Below are 15,902 nucleotides of genomic sequence, written 5' to 3'. Positions count from 1 at the left end.
CAATGTCATGAACCTCCAGCCACAGTTCATCAGGCACTCTGTCCATCAGATCTAGTCCCTTAAATCTATTTCTCACTTCCACTGTATAATCATAAGGGATTTGATTTAGGTCATACCTGAATGGTCTAGCGGTTTTCCCTACTTTAAGTCTGAATTTGGCAATAAGGAGTTCATGATCTGAGCTACAGTCAGCTCCCAGTCTTGTTTTTGCTGACTGTATAGAGCTTCTCCATCTTTGGCTGCAAAGTTTATAATCAATCTGATTTCAGTGTTGACCATCTGTTAATGTCCATGTGTAATCTTCTCTTGTGTTGTTGAAAAAGGGTGTTTGCTATGACTAGTGCATTCTCTTGGCAAAACTATTAGCCTTTGCCCTGCTTCATTCTATACTCCAAGGCCAAATTTGCCTGTTACTCCAATTATCTCTTGACTTTCTACTTTTGCGTTCCACATTTTCAAGGAAGGATCGCCAATTAAAATGACTTACTGGCATTTTGCATAAAGTTAATGGAGGAAACTCAGCCCAGGTGAGCAGGTTCACCACAACCCCCTGCAGAGGTGGGAAGGAGCACTATTCTTCTAAGAAGTAATGTTGCTAGCTCAGAAGAAAGTTAAAAGAAAAGCCCTCTACTTTGGAGCAGGCACTCCCATCTGTGAGGTGGTCCAGACTGACACGACTTAGCAGTTAATGTGTAATGCACACTGCTCATTAGGGCCGGAGAGAGAAAGCCAAGAGTGACACATAGAACTCTATGTTTAAACTTTCTCATCCTGGCTTATGACATTTTTTATCAGCCAGAGTTTTACCTGATTAATCTTGAGTCCTCAACTTCTGAATTGCAGAAGGTGACATGCAGGCACCTAGCATCGAGCAAAGGCATCCATTGCTGATCAAAATCAAGGGTTTTTTCATCTCAAGTCCCTCTGTGCTTTTCCTCTTTCACTTACTCCTTTTCAGTATATTCAACTAAAACAGATTAAGGTAGTAATTTTATGTGCTTGCCAAGGTATGCTTGGCAAGGTTGCTTTACTGTTCACACCCTCCGTTTCCTATCTGTCCAACTGAGCATAAGAACAAATAACAGTACCTTCATTAAGTTGTTGGGAGAATAAGTCAGTACATGTGATGCTGAGCTGCAGGCCACAGGCCTTGCCCAGGTTCAAGACTAAAAGCCCAGAGTCGGCGACAGGAGCGTACCCATCTGAAGCGAGGTCCTGGAGCAACATCCCCAGGTGTGTAGCAGGACACAGAGGCAGGCTCGCTCCCTTGGGGAAAGGGATACTACCAATTAGAGACGACTTGACCTCCTGTTGGCTCATTATTTACCAAGGAAACCATCAGAGGGACTCGCCCTTAGATTAGACCATCCCTTAGATTAGCTAACGTTAGCTGGGGCCTGGACCGGGTACCCTCCCAGACCAGCCACCCTTATTCACATCCAACAAACCTGAAACAAAACACACCATGCTGGTTTCCCTCTTTATAAACGAAGTAATTGCTCACTGTGGAAAATTTGGAAAAATGGAAAAATCAAAAAGGATAGCCTGTAAGAGGCCAGATTAGTTCTAAGTGTTGAATAAAACTATTTAAAAAGGATAAAAAGTATCCATAACCATAAATCCTGAACTCCCTGTATACACAGGATGTGATCATTTTACTACTGAAAACATTTTCTACAACTTGTCTTAAAACTACGCCCGAAAAATTCAAATTCCAAAAGAGCGCTTAGATGCAGCCGACTGGCGCCGCGGCGTGACGTCAGTACCGGGAACAGCCCGCCCGACTCAATAGCCTGCGGGCGAGTTATTTCCGTACGCAGCTGCAACCGGCCCTTGTCATCTTTAAGCGCTTTCAACCGCGTCACACATGCCGCGAGCTTCGCATTCCCGCGCTGCGCAAGCGCAGTCACCTCCGCGCGCCGGCGCCCGCGGGTCTGCGCCGCGCACAGGATTGACGCAGCCCTCACGCATGCACGCACCCACGCAGGAGCGTCGCCCTGTCTCCGGCGACGGCGCTGCGTCACGGACCTTCGGGCGGCGCGCTCCCGAGACGACGGCGCCCGCTGCGGCCTCGGCGCTGGCGTTCGTTACCCAGAGCCCAGTCGGCGGCACGATGAGGCGCAGCAAGGCCGACGTGGATCGACACATCGCTTCGGTGCAGGGCTCTGCGCCGTCACCCCGGGAGGTGAGCGGGCCGGGGCCACGGCCTCCGGGCGGGCCCACGGCGGCGGCGCCATGGCTCCGGCTGAGGCGCGGCCGGCCGGCGGCGGGCGGGCGTTGGCGCTTTCTGTTGCTCTTCCTCTTTCGTTTCCTGCTTTTCGTTCCCGTAGCTCGGGCGGCCTGGGCTCTACGCCGAGGCGCAGCCGCCCCACCGCTTCTGACCGCTTTGGAAGCTGCTTTCCGGGCATTTTGTTTTTCAACGGAGTCCCGGGGGTTCTGAATTTCCTTCCGGGCCTTGTTTCTGGGATAGATTCTGTGGCCTTCCGACGATGCCTCGCGGGGTACTTTGCCATCTCTGGCGTAGATAGGGAGCTGGGTGCTCAGCGGATCCCGCGGACCTTGATGCCAGGGGGTGGGCGGAGGGGGCGCCGGACCCGGAGTCGCTGCTCAGGGCCGAGTCGCAGCTCCGCCAAGCACGCGCTGTGGGATTCGAGATAACTGCCACTTATTTCATTAATAAGTCGGGAGTTAGGGTATCGATAGGAGTTTTTAGGATGGGCCATGATAAACATTTAGGGCAGTGCTTGGCACGTGGTAAGCTCTCAGTAGATGTGGCTGTTACAGGGACAGTCATTCCAGGTGTTCTGGGCCGGAGCCTATGCGAATAAAGATGTATGAGGAAATTAAAAACAAAACCAGCGGACAATCAGGATTGTAACGGCATCGTAATAGTGTCTTGGTTACCACATACTGCTAAGTCACTTCAGTCGTGTCCGACTCTGTGCGACCCTATAGACGGCAGCCCACCAGGCTCCCCCGTCCCTGGGATTCTCCAGGCAAGAACACTGGAGTGAGTTGCCATTTCCTTCTCCAATGCATGAAAGTGAAAAGTGAAAGTGAAGTCACTCAGTCGTGTCCGACTCTTGGTGACCTCATGGCCTGCAGCCCACCAGGGTACTCCGTCCATGGGATTTTCCAGGCAAGAGTACTGGAGTGGGGTGCCATTGCCTTCTCCATACCACATACTAGGCATATATTATTTTACTTTGTGCTCCCGACAAGCCTATGGCTATTGGGACCTGGGGAGATTAAAGATACTTTTCCGGGGACACATGGTAGCTCAGCAGGGTTTTGTCATTGGGTGTGATTTCTTTCTTTTAGGAGTATGGAGTGGGTTACAGTCTGTGCCTCTGGAGGAGGGGAATAGGTGCCAACCTTCAGATTGTAACTTCCAGCTGCTGGCATAGTTGTGAATACAAATGTACCTACCAGAGTCAAAAACAGAAGCTCGTTAAACGTTCTCTGCCTCTGAAACTGATTTGGCCGTTTTTTTTTTTTTTTTTTTTTTTCTTCTAAAGCAAGTTTAGCACTTTTCAGAAATTTGTAGTGGGTACCCTGACTCTCCAAAGCCTTAAAAACCACTGTCTAGACAGGAATTAGAATGTTCTTTGAACTAGGGAACTTTTCTGTCAGTAAAGAAGAGTGGGCACAAAACTTTAAGGATTGGTTATTATTGTCACCTCTTTTACATTTATAAAGAGTATTATAATCAGATGTTTTTCTTCAGACAAGGAGAAATCATTGACTTTTGAACCTGGGGACTTCAGTGGGATATTGATTAACAAGTGTAGTAGATAACTTTGGGTCCCAGATAGAGACCTAAAAGAGATGCTTTAATCATAATGGAAATGTTTAAAATGATAATTCAAGGAGTGAACATCCTTTATCTAGCTATAGTTGGACCGTGTATTCTGAGAGACAGCCCAAAGGTAGGTCCCTGAAATTTAGCAGCCTGATACTTGGATCTCAAGGACATAGACTGGGAAGAAAGGCTTCTGGTGGCAGGAGGAAAGGGTTAGGGGACAGCCACTGGGGAACCGATTCCACTTCCTGCAGGAGAAGCACTTCTGCTATGCTTGGAGTCACAGTTGTACAAGCTGAAGGATAGCTAACGAACATCAGGAGAAAACTTGGATAGTCAGTGTCCTGGACACACTGCAGGACAAGGTCCTAGGTGGGCCTCTAGAGAAGTAGAGAGTAAAAAGAATCCCCAGATTCAGCTGTTTAAGATCTGGTGCTAAAACAGCAAAGTTTTTATTTGTTTTGTTTCAGTTGCTTCGTGGGGCTTCCCTTGTAACTTAGTAAAGAGTCTGCCTGCAGTGTGGGAGACTGGGGTTTGATTCCTTTGTCTAGAGGATCACCTGGAGAAGGAAATGGCAACCCACTCCAGTATTCTTGCCTGGAGAATCCCATGGACAGAGGAGCCTGGCAGGCTACAGTCTCTGGGGTCACAAGTGTTGGACACGACTGAAAGATTAAGCACACACACTAAAATAGCAGGACACTGAGGGAGGCCTCAGGTGCAGAGTTGATAAAGGCTTGCTTCTCAGGAGGTCCTGGGGTGGATCTCCAGAAATCGGGGATGGGTGTTCAGAGTAGAAAGGTACCTTGCCCTCTGGATCCTGATTAACCTCAAGAAATGAACTGTGAAACTTTTAAGTTAGACTTTGGTAAGAGTATATTAGGTCTTCCTGGCTTCCCAGGTAGGTCAGTGGTAAAGAATCCACCTGCCAGTGCAGGAGACTTGGGCTTGATCTCTGTGTTGGGAAGATCCCATGAAGAAGGAAATGACTACCCATTCCAGTATTTCCTGGGAAATCCCATGGACAGAGAATCCTGGTGGGCTGTAGCCCATGGGGTCCAAAGAGTCGGACATGACTTAGCAACTGAAACAACAGAATAAACAAAAACTTTGGAACACGTGACAGTAATGCTACAATCGTGGGTGTAAGTGAAATGACAAAACATGGTGCTTTGGACAGGTTGGGAGGGAGATGGTGGAGGGAGCAGAGACCGTAGCTGTGGAGAGTATAAAAAGATTAGGGTTTGTGTGCTGCTGCTAAGTCACTTCAGTCGTGTCCGACCCTGTGTGACCCCATAGACGGCAGCCCAACAGGCTCCCCCATCCCTCGGATTCTCCAGTCAAGGATACTGGAGTGGGCTGCCATTTCCTTCTCCAATGCATGAAAGTGGAAAGTGAAAGTGAAGTCACTCAGTTGTGTCGGACCTAGCGGCCCCATGGACTGCAGCCTACCAGGCCCCCCATCCATGAGATTTTCCAGGCAAGAGTACTAGAGTGGGGTGCCATTGCCTTCGGGCAGACACTGGTGATGTTGGAAACAGACCAGTTTTCTGGGTTATCCAAATTCTAAGTGCTGTTATGGGTCCATAGTCATATGTCTTCCCAGGCTTCCACTCATTTCTTCACTTCATCTTCTGTTTTGCCATTTTCTGCTCCTTTACACCTGCTTTTGATTTTGTTAGGACTTCGTGGGTGGTGCAGTTGGTAAAGAATCTGCCTGCCAACGCAGGAGATGCAAGTTCAATCCCTGAGTCGGGAAGATCCTCTGGAGGAGGAGATGGCAGCCCACTCCAGTATTATTGCCTGGAAAATTCTATGGACAGGAGCCTGGCGGGCTACAGTCCATGGGGTCTCAAAGAGTTGGACAAGACTGAGCACACATAAGCAACACCTGCTTTTGCTTTTATTGAAAATATTTTTTCCCCCTGATGACTTCTATTTAATTTTCTTAGTTTTATATCTAGTTTTATACCTTAGTTTCTTAGTTTTATATCTAGGTTTTTACTCCACACCCCCGATTTCTTGCTTCTCAGAGGCAGCTTGACAGCTCTTACAGTTATTTGTTCTATCTTAAACGTCTGTATGTCATACTTCTGAGTAATATACATATTACAGTTGCTCGTTGAACAGCCTGGGTTTGAACAGCACAGATCCACTTACATGAAGGGTTTTTTTATGTTTTTTTCAGTGAATACATAGAGCAGTGCTATGGCTGAATATGAGGATGTGGAAGCTTGAATATGGAGGATCCCAGGTTCTGGAGGGAGAGTGTGTGTGTATAGGGGGACGACTGTTAAATATCCATCGATTTTCAACTGTGCAGAGGGTCAGTGCCCCTAACCCTTGCTTTATTCATCTACTTTTCTCCATTTTAAACCCTTTCTACTGACAAAAAATGTCTTTACATAATCTGTAGTTGGGTTGTCAAATGTAGGTTTGAAATAATTTTTTTCTTAATTTTGAGAGCATTGCTGCATATTTGCAGTGTACTGTTGGAGGTTATATGTGATTCTTGTTCTTGGTAGCCTATAGATTTTCTGAAAGTTTTCTTTCAGTTGACAAACTTATTTCCTTCACTTCTGGAACATCTTGTATTTCATTGAGCATTTTTTTCTTTCTCTCCTCTCTCCCTCTTTTTTTCCTGTTATCTTTCTGATGTTCTTACTGACTGAAAGTTGGTTCTGGTTTGGTCATCCACATTTTTCTCTCTTCTTTGTTTCTTCTGTTGTATTTTTTGATAGATTTCCTTTAACCTAACTTTCCAAGAGAACAGGGTTAGGAACTCACTGTTGGGTTCCTCGACTTTACTTGTCCTCTCTATAACGCTTGCCCTCACCCTTGTCAGAGCAGTCGCTCAGTCGTATCTGACTCTTTGTGACCCCATGAATCGCAGCACGCCAGGCCTCCCTGTCCATCACCAACTCCCGGAGTTCACTGAGACTCACATCTATTGAGTCAGTGATGCCATCCAGTCATCTCATCCTCTGTCGTCCCCTTCTCCTCCTGCCCCCAATCCCTCCCAGCATCAGAATCTTTTCCAGTGAGTCAATTCTTTGCATGAGGTGGCCGAAGTACTGGAGTTTTCAGCTTTATCATCATTCCTTCCAAAGAAATCCCAGGGCTGATCTCCTTCAGAATGCACTGGTTGGATCTCCTTGCAGTCCAAGGGACTCTCAAGAGTCTTCTCCAACACCACACTTCAAAAGCATCAATTCTTCAGCGCTCAGCCTTCTTCACAGTCCAACTCTCACATCCATACATGACCACTGGAAAAACCATAGCCTTGACTAGACGGACATTTGTTGGCAAAGTAATGTCTCTGCTTTTGAATATGCTATCTAGGTTGGTCATAACTTTCCTTCCAAGGAGTAAGCGTCTTTTAATTTCATGGCTGCAGTCACCATCTGTAGTGATTTTGGAGCCCAGAAAAAGAAAGTCTGACACTGTTTCCACTGTTTGCCCATCTATTTCCCGTGAAGTGATGGAACCAGGTGCCATGATCTTTATTTCTGAATGTTGAGTTTTAAGCCCACTTTTTCACTCTCCTCTTTCACTTTCATCAAGAGGCTTTTTAGTTCCTCTTCACTTTCTGCCATAAGGGTGGTGTCATCTGCATATCTGAGGTTATTGATATTTCTCCCGGCAATCTTGATTCCAGCTTGTGTTTCTTCCAGTCCAGTGTTTCTCATGACGTACTCTGCATATAAGTTAAATAAACAGGGTGACAATATACAGCCTTGATGAACTCCTGTTCCTATTTGGAACCAGTCTGTTGTTCCATGTCCAGTTCTAACTGTTGCTTCCTGACCTGCATACAGGTTTCTCAAGAGGCCGGTCAGGTGGTCTGGTATTCCCATCTCTTTCAGAATTTTCCACAGTTTATGGTGATCCACACAGTCAAAGGCTTTGGCAAGTCAATAAAGCAGAAATAGATGTTTTTCTGAAACTCTCTTGCTTTTTCCATGATCCAGCGGATGCTGGCAATTTGATCTCTGGTTCCTCTGCCTTTTCTAAAACCAACATCAGGAAGTTCACAGTTCACGTATTGCTGAAGCCTGGTTTGGAGAATTTTGAGCATTACTTTACTAGCGTGTGAAATGAGTGCAATTGTGCGGTAGTTTGAGCATTCTTTGGCACTGCCTTTCTTTGGGATTGGAATGAAAACTGACCTTTTCCAGTCCTGTGGCCACTGCTGAGTTTTCCAAATTTGCTGGCATATTGAGTGCAGCACTTTCACAGCATCATCTTTCAGCATCACCATCTTCGGAATAGCTCAACTGGAATTCCATCACCTCCGCTAGCTTTGTTCGTAGTGATGCTTTCTAAGGCCCACTTGACTTCACATTCCAGGATGTCTGGCTCTAGGTCAGTGATCACACCAACGTGATTCTGTGTGTAGGTCGTTAATAATTGTTGTTTAATTATCTAAAGATAATCCTCTTTTAGTGCGATGTGCTGTGCTTAGTCACTCAGTCATGTCCGATTCTTTGCGACCCCATGGACTGCAGCTCGTCAGGCTCCTCTGTCCGTGGGGTTTCTCCAGGCAAGAATATTGGAGGGGGTTGCCATGCCTCCTCCAAAGAATTTTCCCAACTCAGGGATTGAACCCAGGTCTCCCGCACTGTAGGCAAATTCTTTACCGTCTGAGCCACCACCAAGTTATCCTATGTCACCCCTTCTCCTCCTGCCCTCAATCTTTCCCAGCATCAGGGTCTTTTCCAATGAGTTGGCTCTTCACACCCGGTGGCCAAAGTATTGGAGCTTCAGCATCAGTACTTTCATTGAATATTCAGGGTTGATTTCCTTCAGGATTGACTTGTTTGAGCTCCTTTCTGTCCAAGGGACTCTGAAGAGTCTTCTCTAACGTGACAGCTCAAAAGCATCAATTTTTCGGCCCTCAGCCTTCTTTATGGTCCAGTTTCCCTGATAGTTCAGTTGGTAAAGAATCCACCTGCAATTCAGGAGACCCTGGTTCAATTCCTGCGTGGGGAAGATCTGCTGGAGAAGGGATGGGCTACCCACTCTTAGTATTCTTGGGCTTCCCTTGTGGCTCAGCTGGTAAAGAATCTGCCTGCAATGAGGGAGACCTGGGTTCGATCCCTGGGTTGGGAAGATCCCCTGGAGAAGGGAAAGGCTGCCCACTTCAGTATTCTGGCCTGGAGAATTCCACGGACTGTATAGTCCATGGGGTTGTAAAGAGTCGGACATGACTGAGTGATTTTCACTTTCACTTTTCTCACATATGTACATGACTACTAGAAAAAAGCCATAGCTTTGACTCTACTGACCTTTGTCAGCAAAGTGATGGCCCTGCTTTCTAATATGCTGTCTAGGTGCCATAATTTTTCTTCCAAGGAGTAAGCATCTTTTAATTTCATGGCTACCGTCACCGTCTGTAGTGATTTTGGAGCCCAAGAAGATAAAGTCTGTCACTCTTTGCATTTTTTCTCCCATCTATTTGCCATGAAGTGATTGGACCAGATGCCATGATCTTAGTTTTCTTAATGTTGAGCTTTGAGCCAACTTTTTCACTCTCCTCTTTGACTGTCATCAAGAGGCTCTTTAGTTCCTCTTCTATTTCTGCCATAAGGGTGGTGTCATCTGCATATCTGAGGTTGTTGATATTTCTCCCAGCAGTCTTGATCCCAGCTTGTAATTCATCCAACCCAGCATTTCACTTGATGTCCTCTGCATATAAGTTAAATAAGCAGGGTGACCGTGTATAACCTTGATGTACTTCTTTCTCAGTTTTGAACCAGTCAGCTGTTTGATGTCCGATTCTAACTGTTGTTTCTTGATCTGCATACAGGTTTCTCAGGAGGCAGGTAAGGTGGTCTGGTATAACCACTCTTTAAGAATTTTTCACATGTGTTGTGATCAACACAGTCAAAAATTTAAGCATAGTCAATGAAGCAGATGTTTTTCTGGAATTCTCTTACTTTTTCTGTGATCCATTGAACTTTGGCAGTTTGACCTCTGGTTCCTCTGCCTTTTCTAAATCCAGCTTATATATCTGGAAGTTCTCAGTTCACATACTGGTGGAGCCTAGCTTGAAGGATTTTGAGCACTACCTTGCTAGCATGTGTGATGAGGGCAATTGTGCGGTAGTTTGAGCATTCTTTGGCACTGCCTTTCTTTGGGATTGGAATGCAAACTGATCTTTTCCAGTCCTGTGGCCACTCCTGAGTTTTCCAAATTTGCTGGCATATTGAGTCCAGAACTTTCACAGCATCATCTTTTAGGATTTGAAATAGCTCATCTGTATTTCCATCACCTGCAGTAGCTTTGTTCATCATAACAGTTCTTAAGGCCCCCTTGACTTCACATTCCAGGATGTCTGACTCTAGGTTAGTGATCACACCATTGTGGTTATCTAGGTCATTAAGATCTCTTCTTTCTATCAGTTCAGTTCAGTTGCTTAGTCGTGTCCAACTCTTTGCAATCCCATAAACTGCAGCATACCAAGCTTCCCTGTCCATCACCAACTGCTGAAGTCTACCCAAACCCATGTCCATTGAGTCGGTGATGCCATCCAGCCATCTCATGCTATGTCGTCCCCTTCTCCTTCTGCCCTCAATCTTTCCCAGCATCAGGGAAAGATTTTTTTGTATAGTTCTGTGTATTCTTGCCAGCTCTTCTTAATACCGTGTGCTTCTGTTAGATCCATACTGTGTCTGTTCTTTATTGTGCTCTACTTTGCATGAAATGTTCCCTTGGTATCTCTAATTTTCTTGAAGAGATCTCTAGTCTTTCCCATTCTGTTGTTTTCCTCTGTTTCTTTGCATTAATCACTGAGGAAGGCTTTCTTATCTCTCCTTGCTTTTCTTTGGAACTCTGCATTCAGATGGGTATATCTTTCCTTTTCTCTGCTTTTTGCTTCTATTCCTTTCTCAGCTATTTGTAAGGCCTCCTCAAAACAGCGATTTTGCCTTGTTGCATTCTTTTTCTTGGGGATGGTTTTGATCACTGACTTGTTCAGTGTTATGAACCTCCATCCATAGTTCTTCAGACACACTATCAGAACTAATCCCTTGAATCTGTCACTTTTTTTTTTTTACTCGGTTTGTTGCTTCTACTGTATAATCGTAAGGGATTTGATTTTGGTCCTACCTGAAAGGCCTTTCAGGATTTGGAATAGCTCAACTGGAATTCTGTCACCTCCACTAGCTTTGTTCGTAGTGATGCTTTCTAAGGCCCATTTGACTTCACATTCCAGGATATCTGGCTCTAGGTCAGTGATCACATCATCATGATTATCTGGGTCATGAAGATCTTTTTTGTACAGTTCTTCTGTGTATTCTTGCCATTTCTTCTTAATATCTTCTGCTTCTGTTAGGTCCATACCATTTCTGTCCTTTATTGAGCCCATCTTTGCATGAAATGTTCCTTTGGTATCTCTGATTTTCTTGAAGAGATCTCTAGTTTTTCCCCTTCTGTTGTTTTCCTCTATTTCTTTGCATTGATCGCTGAGGAAGGCTTTCTTATCTCTTCTTGCTATTCTTTGGAACTCTGCATTCAGATGTTTATATCTTTCCTTTTCTCCTTTGCTTTTCGCTTCTTTTCACAGCTATTTGTAAGGCCTCCCCAGACAGCCATTGTGCTCTTTTGCATTTCTTTTCCATGGGGATGGTCTCAATCCCTGTCTCTTGTACAATGGCACGAACCTCATTCCATAGCTCATCAGGCACTCAATCTATCTAGGCCCTTAAATCTATTTCTCACTTCCAGTGTATAATCATAAGGGATTTGATTTAGGTCATACCTGAATGGTCTAGTGGTTTTCCCTACTTTCTTCAATATCAGTCTGAATTTGGCAATAAGGAATTCATGGTCTGAACCACAGTCAGCTCCTGGTCTTGTTTTTGCTGAGTGTATAGAGCTTCTCCATCATCGGCTGCAAAGAATAGAATCAGTCTAATTTCGGTGTTGACCATCTGGTGATGTCCATGTGTAGAGTCTTCTCTTGTGTTGTTGGAAGAGGGTGTTTGTTATGACCAGTGCATTTTCTTGGCAAAACTCTATTAGTCTTTGCCCTGCTTCATTCCGTATTCCAAGGCCAAATTTGCCTGTTACTTCAGGTGTGTCTTGACTTCCTACTTTTGCAGGCCAGTCCCCTATAATGAAAAGGACATCTTTTTTGGGTGTTAGTTCCAAAAGGTCTTGTAGGTCTTCATAGAACCGTTCAACTTCAGCTTCTTCAGCGTTACTGGTTGGGGCACAGACTTGAATTACTGTGATCTTGAATGGTTTGTCTTGGAAACAAACAGATCATTCTGTCATTTTTGAGATTGCATCCAAGTACTGCATTTCGGACTCTCTTGTTGACCATGATGGCTACTCCATTTCTTCTGAGTGATTCCTGCCCGCAATAGTAGATATAACGGTCATCTGAGTTAAATTCACCCATTCCAGTCCATTTGAGTTTGCTGATTCCTAGAATGTCGACGTTCACTCTTGCCATCTCTTATTTGACCACTTCCAATTTGCCTTGATTCATGGACCTGACATTCCAGGTTCCTATGCAATACTGCTTTTTACAGCATCGGACCTTGCTTCTATCACCAGTCACATCCACAGCTGTGTATTCTTTTTGCTTTGGCTCCATCCCTTCATTCTTTCGGGAATTATTTTTCCACTGATCTCCAGTAGCATATTGGGCACCTACTGACCTGGGGAGTTTTTCTTTCCGTATCCTATCATTTTGCCTTTTCATACTGTTCATGGGCTTCTCAAGGCAAGAATACTGAAGTGGTTTGCCATTCCTTCTCCAGTCGACCACATTCTGTCAGATCTCTCCACCATGACCCGCCCATCTTGGGTTGCCCCACGGGCATGGCTTAGTTTCATTGAGTTAGAATAGAATAGATATTCTAACTATCTATTAGAATATCTAATCTGGTGATAGAATTCCAGTTGAGCTATTCCAAATCCTGAAAGATGATGCTGTGAAAGTGCTGCACTCAATATGCCAGCAAATTTGGAAAACTCAGCAGTGGCCACAGGACTGGAAAAGGTCAGTTTTCATTCCAATCCCAAAGAAAGGCAATGCCAAAGAATGCTCAAACTACCGCACAATTGCACTCATCTCACACGCTAGTAAAGTAATGCTTAAAATTCTCCAAGCCACGCTTCAGCAATATGTGAACCGTGAACTTCCTGATGTTCAAGCTGGTTTTAGAAAAGGCAGAGGAACCAGAGATCAAATTGCCAGCATCCGCTGGATCATGGAAAAAGCAAGAGAGTTTCAGAAAAACATCTATTTCTGCTTTATTGACTATGCCAAAGCCTTTGACTGTGTGGATCACCATAAACTGTGGAAAATTCTGAAAGAGATGGGAATACCAGACCACCTGATCTGCCTCTTGAGAAATCTGTATGCAGGTCAGGAAGCAACAGTTAGAACTGGACATGGAACAACAGACTGGTTCCAAATAGGAACAGGAGTTCATCGAGGCTGTATATTGTCACCCTGTTTATTTAACTTATATGCAGAGTATGTCATGAGAAACGCTGGACTGGAAGAAACACAAGCTGGAATCAAGATTGCCGGGAGAAATATCAATAACCTCAGATATGCAGATGACACCACCCTTATGGCAGAAAGTGAAGAGGAACTAAAAAGCCTCTTGATGAAGGTGAAAGTGGAGAGTGAAAAAGTTGGCTTAAAGTTCAACATTCAGAAAACTAAGATCATGACATCCGGTCCCATCACTTCATGGGAAACAGTGGAAACAGTGTCAGACTTTATTTTTCTGGGCTCCAAAATCACTGCAGATGGTGACTGCAGCCATGAAATTAAAAGACGCTTACTCCTTGGAAGAAAACTTATGACCAACCTAGATAGCATATTCAAAAGCAGAGACATTACTTTGCCAACAAAGGTTCATCTAGTCAAGGCTATGGTTTTTCCTGTGGTCGTGTATGGATGTGAGAGTTGGACTGTGAAGAAGGCTGAGCACCAAAGAATTGATGCTTTTGAACTGTGGTGTTGGAGAAGACTCTTGAGAGTCCCTTGGACTGCAAGGAGATCCAACCAGTCCATTCTGAAGGAGATCAGGCCTGGGATTTCTTTGGAAGGAATGATGCTAAAGCTGAAACTCCTGTACTTTGGCCACCTCATGGGAAGAGTTGACTCATTGGAAAAGACTGATGCTGAGAGGGATTGGGGGCAGGAGGAGAAGGGGACGACAGAGGATGAGATGGCTGGATTGCATCACTGACTCGATGGACATGAGTCTTAGTGAACTCGGGGAGTTGGTGATAGACAGGGAGGCCTGGCGTGCTGCTATTCATGGGGTAGCAAAGAGTCGGACACGACTGAGGGACTGATCTGATCTAATCTGAAAGGCCTAGTGGTTTTTCCTACTCTCTTCAATTTAAGTCTGAATTTTGCAATAACAAGCGTGTAATCTGAGCCACTGTCTGTATAGACCACAATTTTGTTTATCCCTTTATCTGTTGAAGGACAGATAGTTGAGTTGTTTCTGCCTTTTGGCTATTGTAGGTAATGCTGCTGTGGACATGGGTGTGCAGATGTCTATTTGAGATTTTGTTTTTAACTCTTGAATTTGTATCCATGAGTAGAATTGCTGGGTTGTAATCTGGGTTTAGCCTTAGATAAATTGCCAAGTGTTTTCCATAGTGGCTGCACTATTTTATATCTCCATCAGCGGTGTAAGAGGATTTCAATTTCTATACGTGTTTTTTTTTTTTTTTAATTATAGCTATCCAGGTGGGGGTTTTTTATTGTGGCTTTGATGTGCATTTTCCTGATTACTAATAATGTTGAGCATCTTCTCATGGCTTATTGGTCATTTGCATATCTTCTTTAGTGCAGTAGCTACCTAAGCCCTTTCCTTTAGGCTTTTGAATTGAATATTTGTCTGTTATTGAGTTGTAGAAATACTTTCTATATTTTGGATATAATTTCCAAATGTTTTTTCTAATTCTATAAGTTGTCCTTTCACTTTTTTTTGGATTGTCAGTTGATGCAAAATGTTTTTAATTTTAATGAATCTCATTTTACCTGTTGTTTTTGGTGTTATATCTAAGAGTACATTGCCAAATTTGAGCTAACGGAGGTTTAACCCTATGTTTTCTTCTGAGAGTTTTATGGATTTTAGTTCTTAATGTTGACCCATTTTCAGTTAGTTATACGTATACATGGTGTGAGGAAGAGGGTGCAGTTTCATTCTTTTGCACGTGGAAAATCAATTGTATCATCACCGTCTATTGAAGAGACTGTTTTCTTTCCATTGAATAGACTTGGCATGCTTGTCAGAAATTAATTGTCCATAGCTTTATGGATTTGTTTCTGAACTCTCAGTTTTGTTTAGTTGGTCTGTATGTCTCTCCTTAGATCAGTGGCATGTTGTTTTGATTGCTGTAGTCTTATAGTAAGTTTTGCATTGGGGAAGTGGTATGTCTTTCAGCTTTGTTCTATTTCAAGAGTGTGTTTGGGGCCTCTTACAATACCATATGAATTTGAGGATTGACCCTTCTATTTCTTCAAAAAAGGCTGTTGGAATTCTCAAGAGATTGCGTTGAATCTGTAGATTCCTTTGAGTGGTATTCACCCATTGGTTATATTAGGTCATCCTATTCATGAACACACCTTTCCATTTATTTAGGTCTTTAATTCCTTTCAGCAGTGTTTTAAATTTATCAGCATACAGGTTTTTTGCCTCCTTGGGTAACTTTACTCCCAGGTATTTGATTCTTTCATAAGCTTTTGTGACTGGAATTGCTTTATCAGTTCACTCTTCTGCTTGTTCAGCACAGCTGACTGTTGGTGTGCTAATCTTGTGTCCTGCAGTGTTGCTGGATTAGTTTTTTAGCTATAGTAGTTTTCTTGTGAATTTTTGGGGACTTTATATAGGATTGCATCATCTATGGATATTGGTAGTTTTGCTACTTCCTTTCAATTCAGTTTTTTTTGTTTTTGTAATTTCTTTTCTGTCTGAAATTGTTCTGACTAAAACTTCCAACTCAGTGTTGAATAGAAGCGCTGAAAGCCATTTCTGATCTTAAGGGGAAAGCCTTTATTTAATCTTTCATCCTTGAGTGTAGTGTTGCTATTGGTGTTGTTTAGTCGCTAAGT

At 44.0% G+C, this 15,902-nt stretch overlaps 1 protein-coding gene across 2 annotated transcripts in view; it reads left to right on the top strand.

The window, feature by feature from the left end:
* The first annotated feature begins 2,000 nt into the window (after positions 1-2,000).
* LOC109566113 (E3 SUMO-protein ligase RanBP2-like) overlaps positions 2,001-15,902 on the top strand; it is a 61,886-nt gene continuing 47,984 nt past the window's right edge. The window contains exon 1 of one of the 2 annotated variants that reach the window (XM_019970220.2): positions 2,001-2,185. In XM_019970220.2, the coding sequence (XP_019825779.2) occupies positions 2,114-2,185 (72 nt within the window). In that variant the 5' untranslated portion in view covers positions 2,001-2,113. The remainder of the gene's footprint in view (positions 2,186-15,902) is intronic. The other variant, XM_019970221.2, reaches the window with a different exon arrangement.

This window comes from Bos indicus, chromosome 11 (assembly GCF_029378745.1).
Source record: "Bos indicus isolate NIAB-ARS_2022 breed Sahiwal x Tharparkar chromosome 11, NIAB-ARS_B.indTharparkar_mat_pri_1.0, whole genome shotgun sequence".
In the NCBI taxonomy this organism is placed as follows: Eukaryota; Metazoa; Chordata; class Mammalia; order Artiodactyla; family Bovidae; genus Bos; species Bos indicus.
Note: the sequence above shows the minus strand (reverse complement) of the source record. Positions and strands in the feature narration are given on the sequence as shown.